Below are 25,134 nucleotides of genomic sequence, written 5' to 3'. Positions count from 1 at the left end.
CTGGGTGTAATCACTGTAAGTGACCTTGAGCTGCTGTTAGATGGGAGAATTCCAACAATCACATTCTCATTAAGGACAATTTCCCTTGTGCTTTGAATGCGTATTTAAATGTGCAGTGTGTGATTCTGTGCCTCTTGTGGCACCAAGCAGAATTACAAAAATGATGGCTTTTAAAAAAAAATATTCTCAAACACTCCCCCCTTCTACCATTGGTCAGACGAACAGACAATCCCACCCCAAACTCACGCTATTGGTTGAGCCAATGTTGCTGTCTCATACTGGTAAAAAATGAAACTTGGAAATAGAAATGGGAAAAAATGAAACTTCAGCCTTTGATATATGCAGCATGTTTTATTAATTGTTCTCAATATCTTTAGTGCCATATTGCATTTAAAAACTGTTGCTACATAAAAATGACACATTGTCATTAAAACATTTTAAGCAAATTAATTATATGCCATCCATCTACTTGAAGATATTGTCCCTTACATAGTGCTGAACTAAATAGTTGTCCTCTGATTACTCTGCAGTGATATGGTGAACGGCATGTCCTGAACACTGTATTGACCAATCAGAAGCCAGGACTGTCTGTTTTATAAACGCTTCAGACTGCGTTTACTGTAAATGGTCACATTTTGAGACCTTTTTTTCATTCTGATGTGACAAACTTTTCGCATCAGAACTCTTTTTAAACATGTGCTGCACTGCTATTTAGGTGTATGAGAAACATCAAGTGTCAAAACCTTCCAAAAGCAGAAAAAATATAGCTCTACCTGTTAGAACTGTGCCACACTGTCCCCTGCCTCAGCGCTACAAATCAGGTGCTGGTGTCATAGCTGTAGATTTTGGTGGCACTGGTGCCAATGCTCCCATATGTTAGTCTGGAGGCCTGACTTTGCTTGGTGGATAATTACTGTTATAATTTGTTACTGTTGCTGTTGTTTTATAGACACCCTTTTTACATTTAAAGTGACACTCTGCTTTGTAAAGTGAATTATCATGGCTTATTTAAACCCACTGTTCCGCATGGTCAGAATACCTGTAACTGGTGTGTGTGTGTGCGTGTTTTCTGCTGTGTGAAACTAGCAGCTGCAAACAGTCAGTGCACTTGACATGAAGCGAGTTTGGATTAACGTCACACTTTTTGACCGTTGGGGGAAGTCTGCTGCGGGGCATGCTTCAGTGCGGGCTCGGCCAAAGTGTGCAACGAGGGCGCATAAGGGCCGCTCGCGAGCACCCTTCTTAAACCTAAAATGACAAATGGGACACCTTACGGTCTTTTGGACTGAACGACGTGCAAGTCCACAAGACCGCAAGTGCATATGAAGTGTGCCAGGGTGGTGATGACTGAATGAGTCTCGATGCTGAATGTCTTTGCATTAGTCACCTGTTGTCCATTCACAGAGAAACGCAATTGTCAGAGGGACATGAGGCATGTCTGACCACCAAGTCTGTTCACACGCAGGGTACGCAGATGGATTACTGGACAGTGAAAAGAGTGTCTTTTTGAGTGTTGTAGATTGGTAACTATATGGTCTTGGGCTTGCCTGGCATCTGGCTGCGGTGATGAATGGGCTGCTTTGTGTGCGTTTATAATCAGGCCTTCACTAGAGAGCTTCCTCCCCTCTAATAGACCTCATGGCTCCCACTCAAGACGGCCTGACTAGCAGTCGACAGTCAGGCTCCCGCTGGCCATGCTCTGCTCGTCTCCCAACGTGTTGATAATTGAAGGAAGTTAGTGCTGGTGTGTGTTTTGTTGGCCTCTGTGTGAGGGCATCTCCGTGTTTTCCCGTGAGTTGATGTGTAGTTCAACCATGTGTCATCACACCACTTGTTTTAATTATTTCAGTCCTGTATGCAGCAGCTGTACTGAGTTTATTGCTTGATGCGTATGTATATTTTGGTCTTGTTTCTTACCAGGCTCACATTTCCCATCGCTTAGTCATGCGTCACCTGCCACCATGGCTCCCCACAAAGAACCACTGAGGTAAACAATAGAAGACTGTGTTTCCTCTCAGATGATGCTAATGATTAATCACCGATTGATTAATTGTCGATAATAATTTAATCAAAACTTATTTATGGTCGATTAAGCAAGGTTATCATTAGAGTGTGTATTTTTGGGGTCCGGCACAGCTCAATGTGATTGAAACCTTGGAAGTGGATTGATGGATGGATGGATGAGGTTGCCTAATTTTGAAAGTGTGATCTAAGTTTTATGAGAGAATCATCGTTCTTCAAAGAAAAAAAGAAAAGAAATTCTTGAGTTTTAGTAGTTTTATCTTATGCATGTGTAAATCATTGTTTGTCATCTTGAATTCCCTAGGAATTCTGCTGAAGCCCCAATCACATTGTTCTCATCCGTCATTTTTATTTTGCATCCATTTTCTCTTTTTACAAAGAGTTTCGATGTTTTGTTCTTTTGTACCAGTGAATCAGAATTTCTGTTCAGAGACAACAAGCCACCACACACACCGCAGTATCAGCCTTGTTCTTGGCAGTACATAGTAAGCCCTCTGTTGGTGCTGTTCAGCAGCAAGCCCAGCACGCAGAGAGGAGAGGGCATGATGGGCCGCGGCAGCAGGAATGTACTGAATGTGACCAGCTAACAAGCGAGCTCTTGATAGAGAAGCCTGGTGTTCAGTCACTGACACGCTCACTTTTGCCTTCCTTTAACATGATTGTTAGTTGTTTAGAGAAGTGTGTGGAGATGAGCTGTTGTCAGATTGTTGAGTGGTGGTCACTACTTAAGTATGCAAGATGTTACCTTCAAGTCAAAAGAAACTAGTTTTGCTCATTTGAATATCATTGGTCTTATAAATTTTTTGTGAAACTGTCATTTACAATTGAAGTGGACAAGTGGAGGAATGCCTGTGTAAATTAATGACTGTATAATAGCTTGTTGTAAATCTGTCATTTATCCATTGTTTTTCACCATGCAGTTTGTCTAGTTGTGCGTGACCCATCTGGATTTTTTTATTGTTACCAGCCACCCTGTTTTCTACAAATCTGTCAGAATATAATGCCTGTTATGCAAAAAAAAGTGCATTTACTGTTATGTCAGATACCAATTTTCCTGTAGTTATTTTTCACATTTCATGAGCAATAACCAATTGACATGAGCTCTTAAAGGGGAGGCGCTCTTCAAGAGAGTGCTCTTAAAGTGGCTGTTCACCGCAAAATGAAAATTATCATTTGCTCAGCTTCATGTTGTTTCAATCCTGTATGGCTGTCATTTCCTCTGTGGAACATAAAAGAAGATAATTTGAGTTTGTTTTATTTGTTTTGTTTTTGTCTATAAAATGGAAGTCAGTGGTCAGCAAAATGGTTCTGTCGAATATCATCTTTTGTGTTCCGCAGAAGATAGAAAGCCATGCAGGTTTGGAAGGACGAGAGTAAATACATTTATTTATTTTGGGGTGAACTGTCCCTTTTAAGGGTTTAATCTTTGCTGTAATATGTTGCCATCACTTTAAGTAAGTGCTAAATGAATATTTAAATCTTAAAATGGGGAAAACAAATAAATATCCAATATTAGCCGATAGCCAATAACTGATGTGGAGCCTATATACACTCACCGGCCACTATATTAGGTACACCTTGCTAGTACCGGGTTGGACCCCCTTTTTCCTTCTGAGATTTTGGTCCATTTTGTTGTGATAGCATCATCCAGTTGCTGCAGATTTGTGGGCTGCACATCCATGATGCAAATCTCCCGTTCCACCACATCCCAAATGTGCTCTATTGGATTGAGATCTGGTGACTGTGGAGGCTATTTGAGGATAGTGAACTCACTGTCATGTTCAAGAAACCAGTTTGAGATGATTTGAGTTTTGTGTTGTCGCATTATCCTGTTGGAAGTAGCCATCAGAGGATGGGTCAATGTGGTCATAAAGGGCTGGATTTGGTCAGCAACAATACTCAGTTTGGCTGTGGCGTTTAAACGATGCTCAATGGGTACTAAGGAGCCCAAAGTGTGCCAAGAAAAAAAGATCCCCCACACCATTACACCACCAGCCTGAACCGATGATACAAGGCAGGATGGATCCATACTTTCATGTTGTTTTTAAGCACTTTTTATTTTACTATATCTCTTTACATAAATATTTTTTTCTACTTAAACTATAATTTCGTTATTTTACTAACCCAACTAATTAGTCATCCGGGCTTTCCAATTGGTTGCACATAAGAGGGAAAATAAAGTAGCACGATTCTTTCTGCCAGTCAGGCTGTAATGAACACAGCCCCTTAAGTTAAGGAAAAGGTTGTGGGTGGGCTTATGTTTCCATGACACGCAGGACAACAATGGGATGGTTGGGTTTAGGAAAAGAAGAACGGGACGGTTGGGTTTAGTAAAAGAATAATGGGATGGTTGAGTTTAGGAAAAAAAGAACTGGACGGTTGGGTTTAGGAAACTTGACACGTGGGACACGATCCCCAGTCTCCTGGGTGAAAGTCCTGTGTTGTTTGACCCATCCACCACCCCAACCAACCGGATTTTCGGCCTTTCATACTACTCGCTACCGTAGTCGCTCTTAATGCTATGGAATCGTGCTGACCATCATGAAAAAAACACAGATAAACCAGATAAATCAATAGATTAAATTATGTGACAATTTCACGAACTGCCGTGAGACTGGGCTGGTCTGACAGGGTGGGGGGCGTGGCATCACGATGTTGGCTCTCCATCGTGATGTCGGTCAGATGGACGATGATATCAGAAATAAAAGCATAAATTATCCTTTCAAAATCACTGAAGGACAAGAACAGTTTAACCTTTGCTATTGATCTTAAATGGAAGAAACAAGATTTAACCACTGAATTGATCTGTTTGTCAAATTTCAAAGAACTATCAAATTGGACACCAAGGTTCTTCACTACAGATTTACAGAAAGGGGCTAACTCACCCAAGTCAAAAGAGTTTTGAGTGTCAGGTGCCCCGAACCAGATTTCAGTTTTACTTACTTTCAGATTCAGAAAATGTTGTGACATCCAAGATTTAACTTCTTGTAAACATCTCAATAGTGACTCAAAAGAACTTTTGTCCTGTTTCCGCAACGGTAAATACACCTGAGTGTCATCTGTGTAACAATGAAAGGATACTCCATGCTTGTGAAAAATAGAACCTAAGGGAAGCATATATAACGAAAACAAAATTGGGTCAAGAATGGTTCCTTGTGGAATCCCACTAGACAATGTGACAACTTTAGAATGATGTTGACCAAAATGAACTGAAAACGTCCTATTAAAAAGGAAGGATCTGAACCAGGGGTCTCCAACACGTCGCTCGCGAGCTACCAGTAGCTCGTGGCCTGATTGGAGGTAGCTCGCCAAGGGCCGTTCACATATCACGTCTTTTGCGCTCTCAAGTTCGTTATTTCAAATAATTGAAGCGACGCGCTAATTTTTTCCAGGCGCAGCGAGTCTACATGAAGGATGATGGTGCACCCAAACACTACGGGTGTTTTTTTTCTTCTCCGTAAATAAATTGTGTAGCAGAGCAACAGCAAGCGTTTATCGGTGGTGGAAATCCATTAGCTATTAAAACTTTGTCGTTGTGGAGAGCGCTGTGCATAGTTGCATAGCAACGACAGACGCCACGGGAAAATCGGACCGAATTTGACTATTAATAATAAAAGATAAGCTAATGTGCATTGTAAATGTCAGTAATTTATCTTTTTTGACTCATTCTTTTTATAAAAATGATTTAAAGGCTGAAATATGTGAGGTTTATCTTTTTATAAAACCTTTTTTGTCAACTTTATTTGAACTTGTACATGTTAGTAGATAACATGTTGCAAGACACTCCTTTAAAATCTGGCCATCATTTTTAATGTTATTATTTTAATGTCTATGTGAACAAAAAGTGCATATTGATGCTAATTTTATTTGTTATTTGCTGGTTTTCGACAAAAAACTTGGTAAGTTGATTTTATCGTGTAGTATTAGTACTTTTTGAACAGGGTTCTGTGATAACCGTGATCATTTTGGTCACTATAATCATGAAATGATATTTTCATGCCATTTCATCTCAAGTTATGATGCACTATAAAATCAACTATAATTATGTGTTTTTACAGTATGATGTGCAAAGTACAATTTTCTATAATTTTTTATTATTATCTCTGATTCTGTTCTTTTCTCTGACATTTAAGGGTGACATATATAGGCCTACAAAAACTAGGTCTAAAACAGTTTGGATAGTTGTTAATATGAGAGTTATGAGACATTATTTAAGAGATTTAAGTATTGTATTACATGAGTAGCTCTCGGCCACTTTCATTTTTAAAAAGTAGCTCTCAAATGAAAAAAGGCTTCTGAACCAATCGAGTGCCATGCCCCGAATTCCCACTGTCTTTTCTAGGCGGGAGACTAGGATATTGTGATCAATGGTGTCAAACGCTGCACTAAGATCTAGTAAAACTAAAACCACTGAGCTGCCAGAATCAATCGAAATCAAGATATCATTTAGAACTTTCAACAAGGCCGTTTCTGTACTATGATTTGATCAGCTCTTCTCCAGACCTCGGTTGTAACGAGTACTTATTTGAATTACTGTTGTATTTCTATCAGCTTGAACCAGCCATTCTCCTCTGACGTCTGGTATCAACAAGGCATTTTCGCCCACAGAACTGCCACTCACTGTATATTTTCTCTTTTTCTGATCATTCTCTGTAAACCCTAGAGATGGTTGTGCTTGTGCATGAATAATCCCAGTAGATCAGCAGTTTCTGAAACACTTAGACCAGCTGGTACAAATAAACGCCACGTTCAAAGTCACTTATATCACCTTTCTTCCCAATTCTGATGCTCAGTTTGAACTTCAGCATGTCACCCTTGGTCATGTCTACATGCCTAATGCTGCATTCACACCATGTTGTAATTACCGTAGTCTCAAGATGACAATACCTGACATTATATTCAAAGCTGTTAATGTCCTCAGACTGGGAATTATGCGTTTCTATTGTGGTAATTATGACACTGTGTGACTGCAGCAACTCAATGCAGTTAAGATGTGTTCACAATGTAATTGGCTGATTAGATATTTAAGTTAAAAAGCAGTTGACAGGTGTACCTAATAAAGTGACCAATGGGTGTATTTACTTGATGAACTAGTCTGGCCAGTAAGTGTGTAAGTGTCTAATTCGTACTCTTTTCTACCCTTTCAGCCTTTCTTTAAACTGCACAATTTGCGAAAGCTGGGCCTCAGTGACAACGAGATTCAAAAATTGCCACCCGAAGTTGCCAACTTCACACAGCTGGTGGAACTGGACATCTCCAGAAATGGTATGCAAACCCTTCTTAAGTGCCTTGCTCTGGAATAATAGACCTGCTCTCTCAAACTGCTCCCATCTAGAGATATTTACACACTTTCTTACACATCCTGTATGTTTCCTTATACAGAGCACTGGAATGTTTTCTTTGAGCCACGTCTATTTAAAAAATGTACATCAATTTGAACGCCCAATTGTCTTCTTGTGTGCCTCTCACAGCCCGAGGCTCATTCACAGTCTCAGGATTGACTGTGGGAATGTTGAGCATGTTGGTCTGTATTTAGACTATGCAGTGTTATATTCTGCAACTCAGCAAATGAAGCACCTCTAGCTGGGTCCTTTTTGTGGCTCGGATCCCATATAACACACATACAGACAACTCTCACGTCTCACCACAGTCAAATCACCCTCTCCTCCCTTTCTTTCAGTCCATCTGGTAGCCATTATTAAGAAGCCTGAAAAAGTGCTTATTTTGTCTTGACACTCCTTTCATTATATCTTGCTGACTTTGCCCTCTCTCTCTCTCTCTCTCTCTCTCTCTCTCTCTCTCTCTCTCTCTCTCTCTCTCTCTCTCTCTCTCTCTCTCTCTCTCTCTCTCTTTCATTCTGTCTCAGATATTTCTGAGATTCCTGAAAACATTAAATTATGTCAGGCCTTGGAGATTGCAGACTTCAGCGGAAACCCCTTGACCAGGTTAGTGGGTTGGAGGAACCCCCAAATCCCTCAAAGCACTAGCTCATATCAAATGACACTTAATGAAAGGTGTAGAAAAGAAGACTGATTGAAATATTGTAATATAATAAAGAAGAAGAAATATTGACATTAAAACATGGTTACAAATGATCATATGTCTTGTTAAAATGCTGTAATGTTATTTTATGAGAGTGTAGCAGGCTCTTTGTTCAGGTCAGTCAGTGTACACGGCCATTGGAGGATGTCAACTATTCTTCACACGAGTGCTTCCTACTCCTTATTTACATTTAAGCAGGAAGACTGGAGTGCTGCTGCTAGTGGTAACTGCTTTTACAGTTCAAGCCTTTTCCATTGTGTGTCTCATTTTCTTTTTGTCTCTCGGGTCTCAGGTTGCCTGATGGCTTCACACAGCTCAGAGGACTGGCTCACCTATCACTCAATGACGTGTCGCTGCAGTCTCTACCCAATGACATTGGAAAGTAAGTCAATATGAACATGCAGGTGGTCTGCCAGTTATTGTGTCCCTTCCACAGTAAAATGGTTTAAGTTCAATTTAAATGTATTTGACAATGCAAAGTCATTAAAGTCAGGATAAAACAGAAGTAGCAACAGATATTTTCTTCTGTATTGTCGTACATTCGAATGTAACAGATTATTAGATACAAAATAGGGGACAGGGACTTTCTGTCCATTGGTTGTAGATTACCTTTTGGTTATATGGGTGTTTCACTCAAAAATGAATGCAAGTTTGCAGTTGATTGTGGAGAGACAGGGTTTTAAGCGAACTTTTGAGAAGTCTTGGAGAAGACCATCGTTTTTACCAGATGATCAGGTTGACATTTTGATTAAATATTATGAGGTCAAAATTTCGATTAACCTGTACATGGATGAATCGTTCACAATAAGATTTATAACATGCTTTTAGAAAATAGATAGGGAATTTTCATTACATGCTGACTTTCAAATCATTATAGATATACAAAGCAGGCATCATAATATGTTTCAGTTATGTCATACATTTATATGGTACTGTATGCTTTTATGCAATATGTAACAAAAGGTATGGATAAAAGGAATTTGCATCTAAGAGGAATACATGTGCATGTTATTTTAGAATATTTAAAATGTCTGTATAATAATTACAAAAGGCAGTGAGAATTATAAAATAAAGCAGGCATCCTATCCACATACAGACACAATCTCTGATTTCGCACATGTATACACACGGTTTTGACCACCGTTGATGTCGTACAGATGGTAGAGCCCATTACTCTTCCAAATCAAGTGACACACCACTCAGTCTCGTCTCTTTCTTTTTCTCCTCTCAGCTTGTCAAACCTGGTGACTCTAGAGCTGAGGGAGAATCTACTGAAATCTTTACCCTCGTGAGTATTTTCCCAATAAACTGCAGTCATTAGATCCACAGTGCTCATGCTCTGAATTTACCCCCACAATCTTTTTAATGAATGCAAAGCAAATGACATCAAATGTGAAATGTCTCTATCATCCTCTAGCTCTCTTTCCTTCCTGGTTAAACTGGAACAGCTAGATCTGGGCAGCAATGTACTGGAAGTTTTGGTAAGAAACAGCCAGTTTCTGGTCATATTTACAGCAGTCCTGAGATCAATTTAGCTGTTAAACACATGCATGCCATGTTTTCAAGTTTATTTAGAGCATGTTATTTTTGTTTGCCCCAGAGGATCTCTGATTATCATTTCCTTTACCAAACTAACACCTGAGCACCTGCTGAGGAAAATATAGTTTAATATTATAATTTTTTTCTTTATTATGTGCTGCTTTTCATATAATTCCTCTTTTTTCCATGTCCTGAGTCTTTAATCTGCTTTCTTTTTATATTTCTTCCGTTCAGCCTGACACACTTGGGGCACTGCCCAATCTTCGTGAGCTATGGTTGGACAGAAACCAGCTCTCCTCACTACCTCCTGTAAGTATAGACAGCTTCTGATTGGCTGATTATCATATGGGTCATTTGTCTGGATGATGTTACATATCTAGTTTAAATTCATGCAGATGTTGTCCTTTACAAACATTGTTTACCTTCGGTGCAGTTGATTGCATTTGGCATGTGCCTGTTCTGCTGATAACTGGAGTGGAAAGTAAAGTGCCTTAATTCACTTTCGGCTGACTGAAAGATGACCTCTGTGTTTAACAGGAGCTGGGAAACCTGCGGCAGCTGGTTTGCTTGGACGTGTCAGAAAACCGTCTTTCAGAGCTTCCCACAGAGATCAGCGGCCTTATTGCCCTCACAGACCTGCTGCTCTCCGAGAACGTTCTCGAAGTCTTGCCGGACAGCATTGGTGAAACTCTATATCCCTCTTACAAACATCAATAAATACTAGATTGTGCTTGATTTTGTATAGAGACAGAGCTGTGTTACAATAAACACATTGTCCTGCCTCTTATTCATCTTACTGAAAACAATATGCTGCCCAGTCTAAATTAAATCAGCACCTATATGGTGACAACCTCACCAAAATTATCGCTTTTGATTTCAGTCTGCTACATTATATGCTCACTGGATGTTGACATTTAACTTATTAACTTATAAATGTTGTGATTAGCCTGGTGAACATTTTGAAAAATGCTAGTTTGTCAATCTTCCCTTGAGGAGACAATGAAAATGATAAAATAGTTGGTTTCTTTTAGGACAATAAGGCACAATTCTAGTACTGTAAAAGTGTGCAAATTGGCAAATTAGAACTTTTTTTAAACCATTATGGTCTTAATTGATTTTTAAAATTCTGTTTCTCTTCACTGCTCTACTCTAGCCTGACTACGTCAGACTTCCTACTTCCGCTAATTTCATTTCGCTCCTGTAGTCAGTCTGAGATAGCAGCCTATCTTTCAGTTTTCCACCGGCCTGAAAACAGCCGGGCCAATCAACGAACAGAGGGCGGGCTGAGAGCCGTCACGTAGACGCTGATTGTACCGTGGATGCGTAGATTTACTTCACATAATCTCCAAAAGTCATTCACAGCCATGTTCACTCCGGTATTTCGCTCGATGGTTTAGTTTTTGCATCATACATGCGTTTACAGTGGAAGTTAGATGCGGCTGAGCATGCGCATAACACACGCCATAACCAAACGTTATGTGATTGGCTTACGGGTAACCAATGATTTTAAACTTCAGACAAGCGCCCCCCCGCGAGAGAGAAAACACTTTTCTATTATGCCCTTCCAGACTCTGTATACGAAGCAAAGTGAAGTAGCAGAGTCTGGTATTACCAGGCTAGCTCTACTCCACCAAGAAAAATTTTTCTGTTGATTTGAGAATCACAGCACTGCCCTCTAGTGTCAGCAGACTTATTTCATGTCATTACTGTACTGTCATTACATGTTTAGAGATCATATTTTGTTCAACTATCACTTATGTATACTGTTTTTCCTAACAGGCTCACTTAAGAAGTTGTCAATTCTGAAAGTGAACCAGAACCGCTTGGTGCATCTCACAGACTCTCTTGGCGACTGTGAGAACCTGACAGAGCTCATGCTGACTGAGAACCTTCTCCAGGTACACAACCCCACACCACCTGATCTCTGTACTGTCTGATTTCATTTTACTTACTGCACTTTTGAATACAATTCTGTGAAGCTGGTTTTGGAGCTTTACATTATATTTTCTGTATCAGCTCTATATTATTATACTGTCACAGTGCTCCCCCCCCCCCCCCCCCCTTAATGGTACCATTGTGGGAATTCTGTCAAGAGAACAAGATAACTGTTCATTGGAATCCATTTATATTACATTTACATCTGTTTGTTTTAGGGGTATAAACTTGGATCCAAAATAAGTCATTTGTGTGTTTGTGTAGATCTGATCTTTTGGAATTGGGGGTGGGCTATTATTATTGTTGTTATAATACATTTCTTTATTGCTTTGTTTAATTTTTTAATGTATTAAAAACATTTATATAATTATTGTTAAAAGGATATTTATTTATGGAAGTAAAATAATGGCAAATGTTTTTGAAACAAAAAAGCCTGTTGAATTGCACTGCTTGAAAAAAATAGGCATTGCATTAACCATGCTTGCATTTTAATGCATTGTATTTTTAGGGCTTGCATTTTTATGGGCTGAAATTCAACATGGTTGAATATTTAAGCAGTGAATATTTCAATTCAAAACATTTCAAACACATTTTCATTATTAAAAATTCAATAATCCATGTTCACCTTTCATATTTCACTTCCAAAATATTCACTGTTTAAAAATAATATTCAACAAGCATTTTTCGGTCTATTTTATTTCGCTTTGCAAATTTGCTTCCACAAATTCAGTGGTTCAAATTCAACAGTAAATTCAACATTGACATCCAGGAACTGCAGGAAAAGCAGTAGATTGCCGAGCATACTCTCCATCTGCTGTTAGTCGACCTCACCAGCAGGTGGTGCAAAAGCGTATGTTGTTGATGAAGACCAGAGCAACAGTTAGAGCAAGCCATTCATTCATAAAATGAAAATGATTATCTGTGTCAGTAGGCTATATATGCGGAGAAGATGATAAAGACACAAAAGCTGTGTTTGTTATATTCAATAACTTCATTGTTACTTTCCCAGTGTAGCCTACATGTTATCAGCTTTCTCTACCATGAACGGGATTATAATCGGTTTCCCTCAATACCTCATCATACTCAAGGATTCCCCTTCCGTCGTGACAAAACGCTTAACGTATAGCTTAATGGACTAATACAGTGATATAAAAGACCAAACTCACACCTTATTGGGGATGTAGGCTGTAGGCTACTAAATAGGCTACAGGCAAGCAGATGGACTAAGAATATGAACTTAACGCGCAAAGTTTCATGCTGAGCGTTTCGTGATATACTGGCATAAAATCAACACTTCATCAATTAATACTAACACTTTCTCTTCTATTCTATTCTCTATTTTTCTCTCTCTCTCTCTCTCTCTCTATATATATATATATATATATATATATATATAAGGGGTGTAACGATTCGTTTTAACTTCGATTCGCAATTCATGGTTGTCGATACGATTCAAGGACGATATTGGTTCATTTAGAACGATACGATCCGAAACGATTCAGTGACCTGAAATCGATTCAGTGACTTTTTAGCCAAAAATTCTTGTAAGGGAATCAGGTATCAATTAATTATGGATATAAACAAACAACTAAACAACAATTAATGTCAAATGCATTCACATTTAATTTTAATAAGTAGGACTGAACGATAATTGAAATGATAATTGTCGATTATTCCCTTGAATTTGTAATTGTGATTATTAATTACGATTATCACAACATTGAATGATGTTTTGAATAGTTTGGCCATGGGACCCACATTTCCCCATGGTCATCAAGCCGCGACCCACCCTTTTAGGAATTATATAAGCCTATTATAATACATTTGTTTACACAAAAATTGTTGACACACAAGTTCTATCCCCCTTTACCTAACATTAAAAAAAAAAAAAAAAATGGTAAGAATATGACAAATACTGATAAACAGTAGGCACTTTTTTTTTGTTAATACAATCTTGGTATGAGCCACCACAGTCATATAAAAATATACAAAATAACCAGTAAGTGGCATTTTGTTATGGAAACAAACAACAATTAGGCTACCATGGTGATACACAATACTTAGAAGAACTGGTAATGAAACATGAAACTGCTCCTGATAAATAGCAACACACATGACGTACCAATAACGTAATTTATTGGTATTTTACTTTTATTTCTTAACTTACTAATTTATGACGTTGCATGCTCGTATGTCTTTTGCACTTTTAGTGAAGTGATACAGCGCGCTCCGCCGCATTTGCGCGTGCAATTGAAAAGTGCGCGCTACTGCAGTATAGCGGCTGAGAGGACAGGAAAGTCCGTTTTTCTGAGGTGAGAGACTTTGCGCTGCTTGACTGTTGTCGCGCTGCTGCTGGCGCGTCACGCATGGCGACGACGTCACAGATAGGCAGACTGAATCGAGTAACGTTTAACGCCTTTATCATTAAAAGTGCAAAGAAAAAACATCCATATAAAATCTAACGTGCTTAAATCCAATGCGCTATTTCCTAGTATCGATACAATCGATTCATTACCTTTTAAAACGATGTTAGATCGATATATGTCGTCCGGAAGGCCAATTTGCCGATCACAGATCGATGCAGTAGGATCGTAGGAATATAAATCGATACATCGATGTAGTTGATGAATCGTTACACCCCTAATATATATATACACTCACCTAAAGGATTATTAGGAACACCTGTTCAATTTCTCATTAATGCAATTATCTAATCAACCAATCACATTGCAGTTGCTTCAATGCATTTAGGGGTGTGGTTCTGATCAAGACAATCTCCTGAACTCCAAACTGAATGTCAGAATGGGAAAGAAAGGTGATTTTAAGCAATTTTGAGCGTGGCATGGTTGTTGGTGCCAGACGGGCCGGTCTGAGTATTTCACAATCTGCTCAGTTACTGGGATTTTCACACACAACCATTTCTAGGGTTTACAAAGAATGGTGTGAAAAGGGAAAAACATCCACTATGCGGCAGTCCTGTGGGCGAAAATGCCTTGTTGATGTTAGAGGTCAGAGGAGAATGGGCCGACTGATTCAAGCTGATAGAAGAGCAACTTTGACTGAAATAACCACTCGTTACAACCGAGGTATGCAGCAAAGCATTTGTGAAGCCACAACACGCACAACCTTGAGGCGGATGGGCTACAACAGCAGAAGACCCCACCGGGTACCGCTCATCTCCACTACAAATAGGAAAAAGAGGCTACAATTTGCACGAGCTCACCAAAATTGGACAGTTGAAGACTGGAAAAATGTTGCCTGGTCTGATGAGTCTCGATTTCTGTTGAGACATTCAGATGGTAAAGTCAGAATTTGGCGTAATCAGAATGAGAACATGGATCCATCATGCCTTGTTACCACTGCACAGGCTGGTGGTGGTGGTGTAATGGTGTGGGGGATGTTTTCTTGGCACACTTTAGGCCCCTTAGTGCCAATTGGGCATCGTTTAAATGCCCCGGCCTACCTGAGCATTGTTTCTGACCATGTCCATCCCTTTATGACCACCATGTACCCATCCTCTGATGGCTACTTCCAGCAGGATAATGCACCATGTCACAAAGCTCGAATCATTTCAAATTGGTTTCTTGAACATGACAATGAGTTCACTGTACTAAAATGGCCCCCACAGTCACCAGATCTCAACCCAATAGAGCATCTTTGGGATGTGGTGGAACGGGAGCTTCGTGCCCTGGATGTGCATCCCACAAATCTCCATCAACTGCAAGATGCTGTCCTATCAATATGGGCCAACATTTCTAAAGAATGCTTTCAGCACCTTGTTGAATCAATGCCACGTAGACTTAAGGCAGTTCTGAAGGCGAAAGGGGGTCAAACACAGTATTAGTATGGTGTTCCTAATAATCCTTTAGGTGAGTGTGTATATATATATATATATATATATGCCTACGCGTATTGCATTAGCTTAAACTGGGAAGAGTCATAGCACTTGCATAATTGTTGTCGTCCTATTGTTAGTTTAACTGTAAATCGCTTTGGATAAAAGCATCTGCTAAATGTAGCCTAAATGTAAAATTGGCTTGACATTGGACATTCGCACATTTAGGGACCGTCTCTAATGTTGCATACAACATTGGCATACACGTTTCTAACTTCAATAGCAAACTTCAATTTATTCGAATAAATATAAAAAATCGAAAGGGTGCGCAGTACGCCTGACACTATATGAACACTTTACAGTTGGTTTTATGACTGTAAGTCGTTCTATTCAAATGCTATTGAAGATAGAAACGTGTATACCAATGTTGTATACTATACACTTTAGAGACGGTCCCTAAATGTGCGAATGTCCAATGTCAAGCCAACTTTATGCCAGTCACTGGGAAACGCTCAGCTTTAAGCTTTGCGCGTTATTCTGAGTCCATCTGCTTACCTGCAAGTTTGGTCTTTTACATCACTGTGTAATTAGTCCATTAAGCTACGTTAAGCGTTTTATATGTCCAGCAGGGGAATCCTTAAGTGTTGAGGGAAACCCTAATAGCCTGCATGCAGCACATCGCCACAATATAATGTTAAGGCAACTAAACAACCAAGAGAAATATATGTCAACCTCAAAAATTTAACATTGGATCTGTACATCCGCATAGGGGAATAACATTATAATCTCGTTCACGGTAGAGAAAGATGCATGTAGGCTACACAGGATAAGTAACCGTGAAGACACTGAATTTAACATAAAACCGGCGTCATTATATTCACAAATACACTTGCATTGTTGTAAATGAGTTTTATGAATGAATGGCTTGCTCTAACTGTTGCTGGTCTTTGTCAACATCACGCGCTTTTGCACCCCCTGCTGGTGAGGTCGACTAACAGCAGATGGAGAGTATGTTCGGCAATCTACTGCTTTTCCTGCAGTTCCTGGATGTCAACGTAGTATTTTCTGTCGAATTTGAACCACTGAATTTGTGGAAGTGAATTTGCAAAGCGAAATAAAATGGACCGGAAATTGCCTGTTGAATATTATAGGTTGTATTTTGAAACAGTTTGAATATTTTGGAAGTGAAATATGAAAGGTGAACATGGATTATTGAATTTTTAATAATGAAAATGTGTTTGAAATGTTTTGAATTAAAATATTCACAGCTTAAATAGTCAACCATGCTGAACTTCAGCCCATAAAAATGCAAGCCCTAAAAATACAATGCATTAAAATGCAAGCATGGTTAACGCAATGCATATTTTTACAAGTAGTGCAATTCAACAGGCTTTTTTGTTTCAAAAACATTTTGCATTATTTTACTTCCATATTTATTTATTGATTGATTGATTGATTGATTGATTGATTGTATAGTCATATTGAATGGGTTCCATACAAACAACAGCGTGGATGTGGCCTGAAACAACTGAAGTAGAGAGATTTTTTTTTTTTTATATATAGATTTTTTATTAACTAAATAGGGTGAGTTCCCTCCCCCCAAATGTACCAACTGTAAAGACACTTTTTTTACTGATATATATAAAAAAAAATCTTCCCACAGGACATGACCCCGGACCCACTAGAGTTTGCATCCCTGTGTTTAGGGGATGCTTTCATCCAAAATTGCAAATGAGTAATCACAATTGATCCTGAAGGAGTCAACAATATTAGCAGTACCAAATTTCAACAGGAAAGCTGACGCATCAGAGCAGAGCCCATTTTGAAAACTTCCTTGTGCTGTTTTCACTTTCAGTCCTTCCCTCGCTCACTCGGGAAGCTGAAGAAGTTGACCAACTTGAATGTGGACCGAAACCGCTTGAGCAGCGTCCCAGCAGAGCTGGGAGGTTGCGTCAGCTTGAACGTACTCTCCCTCAGAGATAACCGCTTGGGAAAACTACCCGCTGAGCTCGCCAACGCCACAGAATTACACGTGCTGGATGTGGCAGGCAACAGGTGAAAAATACATTCTGTAGACGAAACTATGTCAGTCTCCATATCACAGGTTTTGGATGTGAGATGGTCAGAGTGACCATAAGAGTTTCTACCGACTGGGTCTTTCATGCGCTGAAGTTTCTCTATTTATTGCTCTCTATCGCAGGTTGCAGAATTTACCGTTCGCATTGGCCAATCTGAACCTGAAGGCCATGTGGCTGGCAGAGAACCAGTCTCAGCCCATGCTGAAATTCCAGACAGAGGATGATGAGCAGACTGGGGAAAAAGTTCTCACCTGCTACCTGCTGCCCCAGCAACCCTCATCAAGCCTCGGTAAGACACTCCACCATTCTCATGTATGGAGCTGTCATGCAGGTTATAGTCACACCCATAGTAGCTTCACATAGTCAGATCTTTGACTAAACAGCATGACTAAAGTGCCTAGCCCACATTGCACCTTATTCTAGCCAAGAACCGCTCGCTTAGGCAGGAAATGAATTTAATGCCATGGTAGTCTTTAAGAACAGTTATACAAGATTGTTCTCAGATTATAATAAATACAGATTGTTTTGTAGGTTGAATACCTGTAAGGTTCCAGGCATTTTTAATGGAAACTACAGTAATCAGATTAGAGCAGGAAGTACTTGTTTAAAAAAAGTGCATTGAATGTCAGTAAAAAGGACTTTGGGTGGTCCATGGCTATGCTGTCTGAAGCTGAGACTACATACATAGTGAATCGATGACACACATCATATTATAATATTTTGTAATATTCTTTGCAGAGAATCTGTTGGACAGGAGCGTTGATGAAACCTGGCCCACGGACACTAATTTGAACAGGGTATCAGTCATTCAGTTCCGGGATGACTCCAAACACGAAGAGGAAGATGAGGAGACAGCGGCAGAGAGGAGGGTGAGTGTGGAAATGTGTACAGGATGTTTATAATTTCTGAAGAGCTGTTTGCATAAAATTGTGTGCATGTACTAATTCTCTTGCTGTATATGTGAACCAGCAGGGTCTTCAGAGGAGAGCCACACCACATCCTAGTGAGTTAAAGGTGATGAAGAATGTCATTGAAGCCAGAAGAAATGAGGCTTATATAGCCAAACCAGATGAGGATCTGGAGTCCCCGGACTCTGAGGTAAAAGTAAACAAAGGCACAATTATTTAGTTTTATTTTACTTTATTTTATTAGGGGTTCAAATGTGCTTTTATCAGTTTCCATCTCTTTGAATGGAAATAAATGCATAAAACAAATTATAGCACACTGACGGTATATTGTATTTTCCGGAATGTAAGTTACGTTTTTTTATCATCAGAGAAGAGTCGCGGCTTATATAATGCTATTAACGTCACACACACTTGGATTCTCTTATTACTCTTCCCTCACGTTTCATCCTATTTTTTTCCCGGGTAATAATAAATTAGTTTACCAAGAATCAGTCAAGATGCCAGACATGAAAATATATTGCTCTTCACATACCATTGTGCTTGAATGATTGTGAACCCTTTAAAATTCACACAAGCCCTAAAAGTAGACAAAGAGAACCCAATCAAACAAATGAGACAAAAATATTTACTTTGAAATTTATTTATTGGGGAAAAGGATCCAGTATTACATATCTGTTATTGAACTCTTGCTTTCAGCATCTGGTGTGACCCCCTTATGTAGCAATAACTGCAGCTAAATGTTTCTGGTAACTGCTGATCAGTCCTGCACAATACTTTTGTAGGTTCTGATGTTAGAATGAAGTGTTTTTCTTTCTCCAAGCATAACGCTTCTCATTGTTCTATTTTGGTCTCATAGCTTGTCCACATGATCTTTAGCAAACTGCAGATGGGCAGCAATGTTCTTTTTGGAGAGCAGTTGCGTTCTCCTTGCAACTTTGCCATCCACACCATGGTTGTTCAGTGTTCTCCTGATGGTGGACTCATGAGCATTAACATCAGCCAATGTGAAATAGGCCTTGAGTTGCTTAGAAGTTAGTATGCGAGGTCACAAAGGACCCCAGGATATTACACATCTTGCTTTTGGAGTGATCTTTGTTGGTCGACCACTCCTGGGGAGGGTAGCGATTGTCTTGAATTTCCCCCATCTTTCTGACTGTGAATTTGATGAGTCCAAACTCTTTAAAGATGGTTTTCAACCTTTTTCCAGCCTAATGAACAACAACAACTCTTTCTTAAGTCCTCAGAAGTCTCCTTTGTCCGTGCCATGATACTCTTCCACAAACACATGTTGTGAAGTTCAGACTTTAATAGATCCCTGTTCTTTAAATAAAACAGGGCACACAATGGCACCTGATTGTCATCCCATTGATTGCAAACATGTCAGAACAGGTGGAGACTAATTTCACCTTCAAATGAACTGCTAATCCTTTTGCCACTCACTTTTAAGACCTTTTGCCAGATATGAAATATTGGATCATTTTCCTGAATGAATAAATTATCAAGTATAATATTTTCTCTGATTTGTTTGATTTGGTATTTGTATTATTTAAATATAATTTAATACATTTGAATTTCATATTACATGCAAACTGTTGACTAATTATTATTTAAATATTAGATATAAACTGCCCAGTTATTCCTATTGGTGTTTGATGGTTTTTCACAGGAGAAACGGTTGAGTGGGCTGTCCAATCAAAGTCATGAATCTCAGGCATCCAGTAGCACTGCCTCGGCCACTTCTCAGGACGAGAAGCGGGGTATAAACAGTACAGGGATGGAGCTTAATGATGGACAGTGTCGAGAGGAGGAGGAGCTGGATGAGATGGAGGTGGAGTATTCTGAGGTGAGCTGCTTCATTATTGTTTATGTATGCAAATGGTTAAGTATGTTATCTCTGAACTCTTTTGTACATGCAAACTACTGTATTGATTATGTTTAGGGTTGTGTAAATACATTGCAGTTAATTCCTTCTGTAAAAGATTTAGTTTTTTTTTCCTTGATGGTGAGCAATAATAATCCAGTCACTGCATTGGCAAGTTAGTAAACCATTTTCACAGTACAGTTTTTTTATTTGCAGCCTACTGTGCACTTTGCTGAAGAACCCATCATTCGTGGCGGTGATGATGAGGAAGATGAGAATGAAGAAGATGATGCTGAAAGGAACTATGAGGACTCCCGAACGCCACCTTTACCTGCCGAGAAACAGCGGCTCATACGTAAAGACACACCACACTACAAAAAGCACTTCAAGATCACCAAGTTGCCCAAACCCGAGACTGTCGCCGCCCTGCTGCAAGGCTTCAGTCATGACGGCCTGTCACCTACTGCTCACACCCCTGAGGATGAAAGGGATGATGATGTGGAGGAGGAAGATGAAGAGGACGAGGGAGAAGTAATAGTCAATACTCCATTCCAGCACAGATTAGAAACCGCTGAGCTAGAAGACAGCAGGCTGAGTCAGATGAACTCATCCCTGCAGCCAGTGAAGGTAAGAAGGGCTCACTTCTAGAGGAGTCGGTGGGGGAAAGCTTGGTTACCTCAGTATATTGACAGGTTACTGGTGAAATCAATTTATATTGTCTTAAGGTTTATGCAGTTGAGGTGTTTAATTATCACATGCTCACACATCTCAAGATGTACAAAATACAGTGCTAAAAGCCTGAGACCACTAGTGTAAATGTGTCCCTTTTACATTTTTCTAATTTCATACAGTATATTCAAATTATATTATCAGCAGAACAATTTGAGTTACACTACCGTTCAAAACTTCAAGGTCAGTAAGATTTTGTAGTGTTTTTGAAAGAAGTATTTTATGCTTAACTAGGCTGTAAATACAGTCAACAGTAACATTGTTACAATTAAAATATTTTAAACCAAATTATTCCTGTGATGGCAAAGCTGAATTTTCAGCAGCTATTACTCCTCAAACCTTTATCAAAAAATTATCAAAACATGTCAAAGGCAATGTCTTTGGTTTGTGTCCTTTTTGCTTTAATGATAGCAGCACTCAAGTCTAAAACAGTAGTCTCACGCTTTTGGACCCCACTGTATAAATAATATATATTTTTCATATGCAGCAATTTCATCCATTTTATCTGTATTAGAGTCATCATGTCATTGGAATGGACACTGGCAGCATGCAAAAAGTATGTCAGGAATATCTTGTATAAAAAAGATACTGTTTTGCCTGAATGTTAAATGCTTGTTTTGATGACTTCTGCCCCTGGTCTGATTGAAAGGACAAAACCTCAAATGAAAAAGCTTCTCCTTGTTTGCCCCACCCTTTGTCTGTTTAGCTCCTCTTCCACAGCTTGACTCCACCCTATTGAGCACTGCTCTTGCTTCTTATCATCATTTGCTGTCTCTGCTGCCTGCGGGAATCAGTGCACACTGCCTTCTTTGCCCACCCTTCCAAAACTTTCTATGTGCTGATCATTTTAAATTATACCTGAGCTTCTCTTCAATGGAATAATATTTTTTTTAATTATTATTATTATAGTTATCATTCAACCTACAAAGATTGTTTTGAGCCCGTTAAGAGTTTTGCTGGAAGAAAAAAGCAAAGAAAAAAAAAAGCAACGGGAGACTTACTTCATACATACATTTCATTCAAACATGCTACAGAATGTGTTGCAATCATTCATTAGCCAGGTTTCCATCCAAGGGTCTTTTTGCAAAAAAATGTTTAGCACATCAAAATGTTTACTGATATAGCTGATGGAAATGCCAATTATCGAGAATTTTTTGCAAATGTCAAAAAAAATTCCATTTAACTTTAGCACATAAATTCTAGGTTGATACTTCAAGTGTCACGAAAAACTGATTTGGAAACACTTTTTGTCGTGAAAAGGGCTTTAATGCAAAAAAATTATAATATATATATATATATATATATATATATATATATATATATATATATATATATATATATATATATATATATATATATATATATATATATATGAAGAGTTCAGATGCAAAAGCCTCTAAGTGACATCTGAAATTTACTTAAATGTCAATGAAAATGACCTATTAATTGTCATTTAAGTGAAATTACTGAACTTAAATATACGAGCTTGATAAAAATGATCATTCTAGAAGAAAATTTCAGATGGCACTTAGAGGCTTTTGCATCTGAACTCTTCATATATAAATACAGTGTATACATTTGGAATAGGCAGTAGTTGCTCCCATTTAAAAAATAATAAGCCTATTAGCAAGCATTTTTTTCAATCTACAATCTAATAAATGTTATTCAGAAAAATAATACAACTGCACCCGTTTCTGAATATTGCTTGATGATCAAGTCTAAATAGTCTTTATAACGAATTACAACAAAAAAATGACACTTGTTAATAAAAATAATTTATGTATACAATTGAATAATATATATAATAAAGTTTTGTTACAAATGTTACTGAACTCTGAAACCAGAACGAATAACTTTTTTGGTTTGAATGATCTGAACCTAACCCGTTCTCAGTCACGTCAAACCGCAACTGTCTTGACTGCATGTTCAAGGCTTACATTAAAGATTGTTGCTGTATGACCAAACATTTCACTGTACCAATCTTTTTTATGGATCCTAAAATTTTGCATAGGCTACAGGACAAATGAGCTGCCCTGTGTCCAAACCCATGGGGTTCGTCAAATAAAGTCCTGTCAGGCAAGCTGTCCCTCTATGCCGTGATTTTTGATTTCCTAATATTTCCTCATTTAGTAATAGACTTATTATTCATGAAAATAGTAAGCAGTAAATTGGTGAATTCCAATTGTCTAATTACTCTGCATTTTACAGATATTTGGGATGCGACAGATACGATATAATTTGCGATATACGTGGAATTATGTATGGAAATGACTCCGGCCGATGTATTATTATTTTTTTAACCAATACAACAACTAATGTGACAATGCAGTTGTTTTTTGTTTTTAAACAATGCGCTTTTTTTAAGTGATGAAGTCATTACATACACCGTTTTATAGGTAAAGGGCCAATTGGATGGAAACAGGCTGGAGACAGCAAATTTCGCAATCTTTTTTTAACGCACATTCATTTTGTCGATAACAAAACAGCGCAAAAAGTGGATGTAAACTTGGCTGTTGACTTCTTAAAGGTGTTTTAATTAAGCTACATATGTGCAATTAATATTTGAAGCCAAGTTCTGTATATATCTGACCGGGCTCAAAACCTCAGAGAGAGGGAGAGAGAGAGAGAGAAGTGTGTGTGTGTGTGTGTGTGGTCTCCAAGACTGGATGGCTGGGTGGCTGAGGAATGTTTGCACAGGGCTTGTGTGTGCATGTTTTCAGTTTGAAAAATATGTAGTTTGCTGCTCTTGTGTGAATATTGACATATGTTTGAATCTGGGTAATTGCTTATGATTTGAATTTCACCAATAGGAATAACTGGGCAGTTTATATCTAATATTTAAATAATAATTAGTCAACAGTTTGCATGTAATATGAAATTCAAATGTGATCACTAATGATTTGTCTTGGGTTGGTATTGACAACCTGTAACTCTGGTTGCTTCACCCAAACAGTGGGCTTTTAGTTTTCCCTGTTAAGTCTTTTTTAATTTTCTGCTAAACATTTTAGACTTCCTTTGTAAAGTGTGATATGGCTGTAATGGTCTTTTTTTTTTATTGCAATATTATGCTTTTTTACAGATATGCATAGCAAGCTTTTGCATAGCAGACAGATATTAGCTGTGCATTTCATGAGCTGAATCGTCTGAGAACCCGTGCTGCTATGTCAAAAAAATATATATAATTTACGGCCAATTATAGTGAATTTACAGATGATGAACTGGACACAGGACTAGTTTTGTTATTCTGTACAATCAGTACCTCTCTAATCATTAATGACTCATCTATTGTCATTCATAATACAATGATTTCTCCTAACTGTGATTTGCAGCTCATTAAGTGTATAGGTCAGTGTTGTGTGTGTGTGTGTGTGTGTGTGTGTGTGTGTGTGTGTATATATATATATGTATATATGTGGTGGTTTGGAAGCGCCCTGTCTTTCTGTGGGTGTGTGCTGCCCTGCCTAGGTGTGTGTGTGTTTGGTGGTGTGTGTGTGTCATTCTGTACGCTGTATGAATGTTTGTTTGTTTTTATTTCAATTCCCAGTCATACAGCTTCTGTTTTGTTTTTTTTGTTTTGGCCTGACTAATCTGCATGCCCTCTCGCTGGTTCCTGTCCTAACAGGGGGTGTCATTTGATCAAGTCAATAATCTGCTGATTGAGCCTGCTCGAATTGAGGAGGAAGAGGTCTGTACCTACTCTCTTTCCGCCCAAACTCCCGCTCTTTTCCTCGCTCTCTCCCTCTCTCTCTATTATTCATTCATTCACCTGCAGTTCAGGGATCACGACCCACCATACAATTCCTTCATTAATCCAATCCCGATGGCTAGGGAAACGCTGACTAACACTTACTTATCACCACTGTAATGGATCTTAGTTTTTGGAGAAGAAAACATTGTCATGGTGCTTCTGTTAGCTGAAGATAGTAAAGGAATGTTCTAGGTTGAGTACATTCACAAGCTCTGTATAACTGCATCTGTGACATTCTGTCATTTACCACAGAAAATATTTTGACCATGTTCTTTAGTTTGTAATTAACAAAATTAATGGAATACAGTGTAAGCCTATGAACAAACAAAGGCATTTGCTGTGGTAATTGAAAACGTCAAAATAAGATTGTTTTTATTTAAATAATTGCCCTCAAAATTTCAAGAAATATTTGCTTCCTTTCCATGTTTTTCTCCAAA

At 38.6% G+C, this 25,134-nt stretch overlaps 1 protein-coding gene across 8 annotated transcripts in view; it reads left to right on the top strand.

The window, feature by feature from the left end:
* scrib (scribble planar cell polarity protein) overlaps nt 1-25,134 on the top strand; it is a 97,297-nt gene that overhangs the window by 38,345 nt on the left and 33,818 nt on the right. For 3 of the 8 annotated variants that reach the window (XM_082162104.1, XM_082162108.1, XM_082162106.1), the window contains exons 2-16: nt 7,170-7,287; nt 7,889-7,967; nt 8,357-8,446; nt 9,296-9,352; nt 9,482-9,545; nt 9,838-9,912; nt 10,141-10,285; nt 11,383-11,501; nt 17,229-17,428; nt 17,574-17,740; nt 18,190-18,320; nt 18,424-18,549; nt 20,026-20,202; nt 20,437-20,847; nt 24,572-24,634. In XM_082162104.1, coding sequence (XP_082018230.1) covers nt 7,170-7,287; nt 7,889-7,967; nt 8,357-8,446; nt 9,296-9,352; nt 9,482-9,545; nt 9,838-9,912; nt 10,141-10,285; nt 11,383-11,501; nt 17,229-17,428; nt 17,574-17,740; nt 18,190-18,320; nt 18,424-18,549; nt 20,026-20,202; nt 20,437-20,847; nt 24,572-24,634 — 2,022 coding nt within the window. Of the gene's footprint in view, nt 1-7,169; nt 7,288-7,888; nt 7,968-8,356; nt 8,447-9,295; nt 9,353-9,481; nt 9,546-9,837; nt 9,913-10,140; nt 10,286-11,382; nt 11,502-17,228; nt 17,429-17,573; nt 17,741-18,189; nt 18,321-18,420; nt 18,550-20,025; nt 20,203-20,436; nt 20,848-21,463; nt 21,506-24,571; nt 24,635-25,134 lie in introns of all 8 variants that reach the window. The other 5 variants (XM_082162103.1, XM_082162105.1, XM_082162107.1 and 2 more) reach the window with 3 other exon arrangements.

The sequence above is a fragment of the Leuciscus leuciscus genome (genome assembly GCF_965113295.1).
Source record: "Leuciscus leuciscus genome assembly, chromosome: 2".
In the NCBI taxonomy this organism is placed as follows: Eukaryota; Metazoa; Chordata; class Actinopteri; order Cypriniformes; family Leuciscidae; genus Leuciscus; species Leuciscus leuciscus.
Note: the sequence above shows the minus strand (reverse complement) of the source record. Positions and strands in the feature narration are given on the sequence as shown.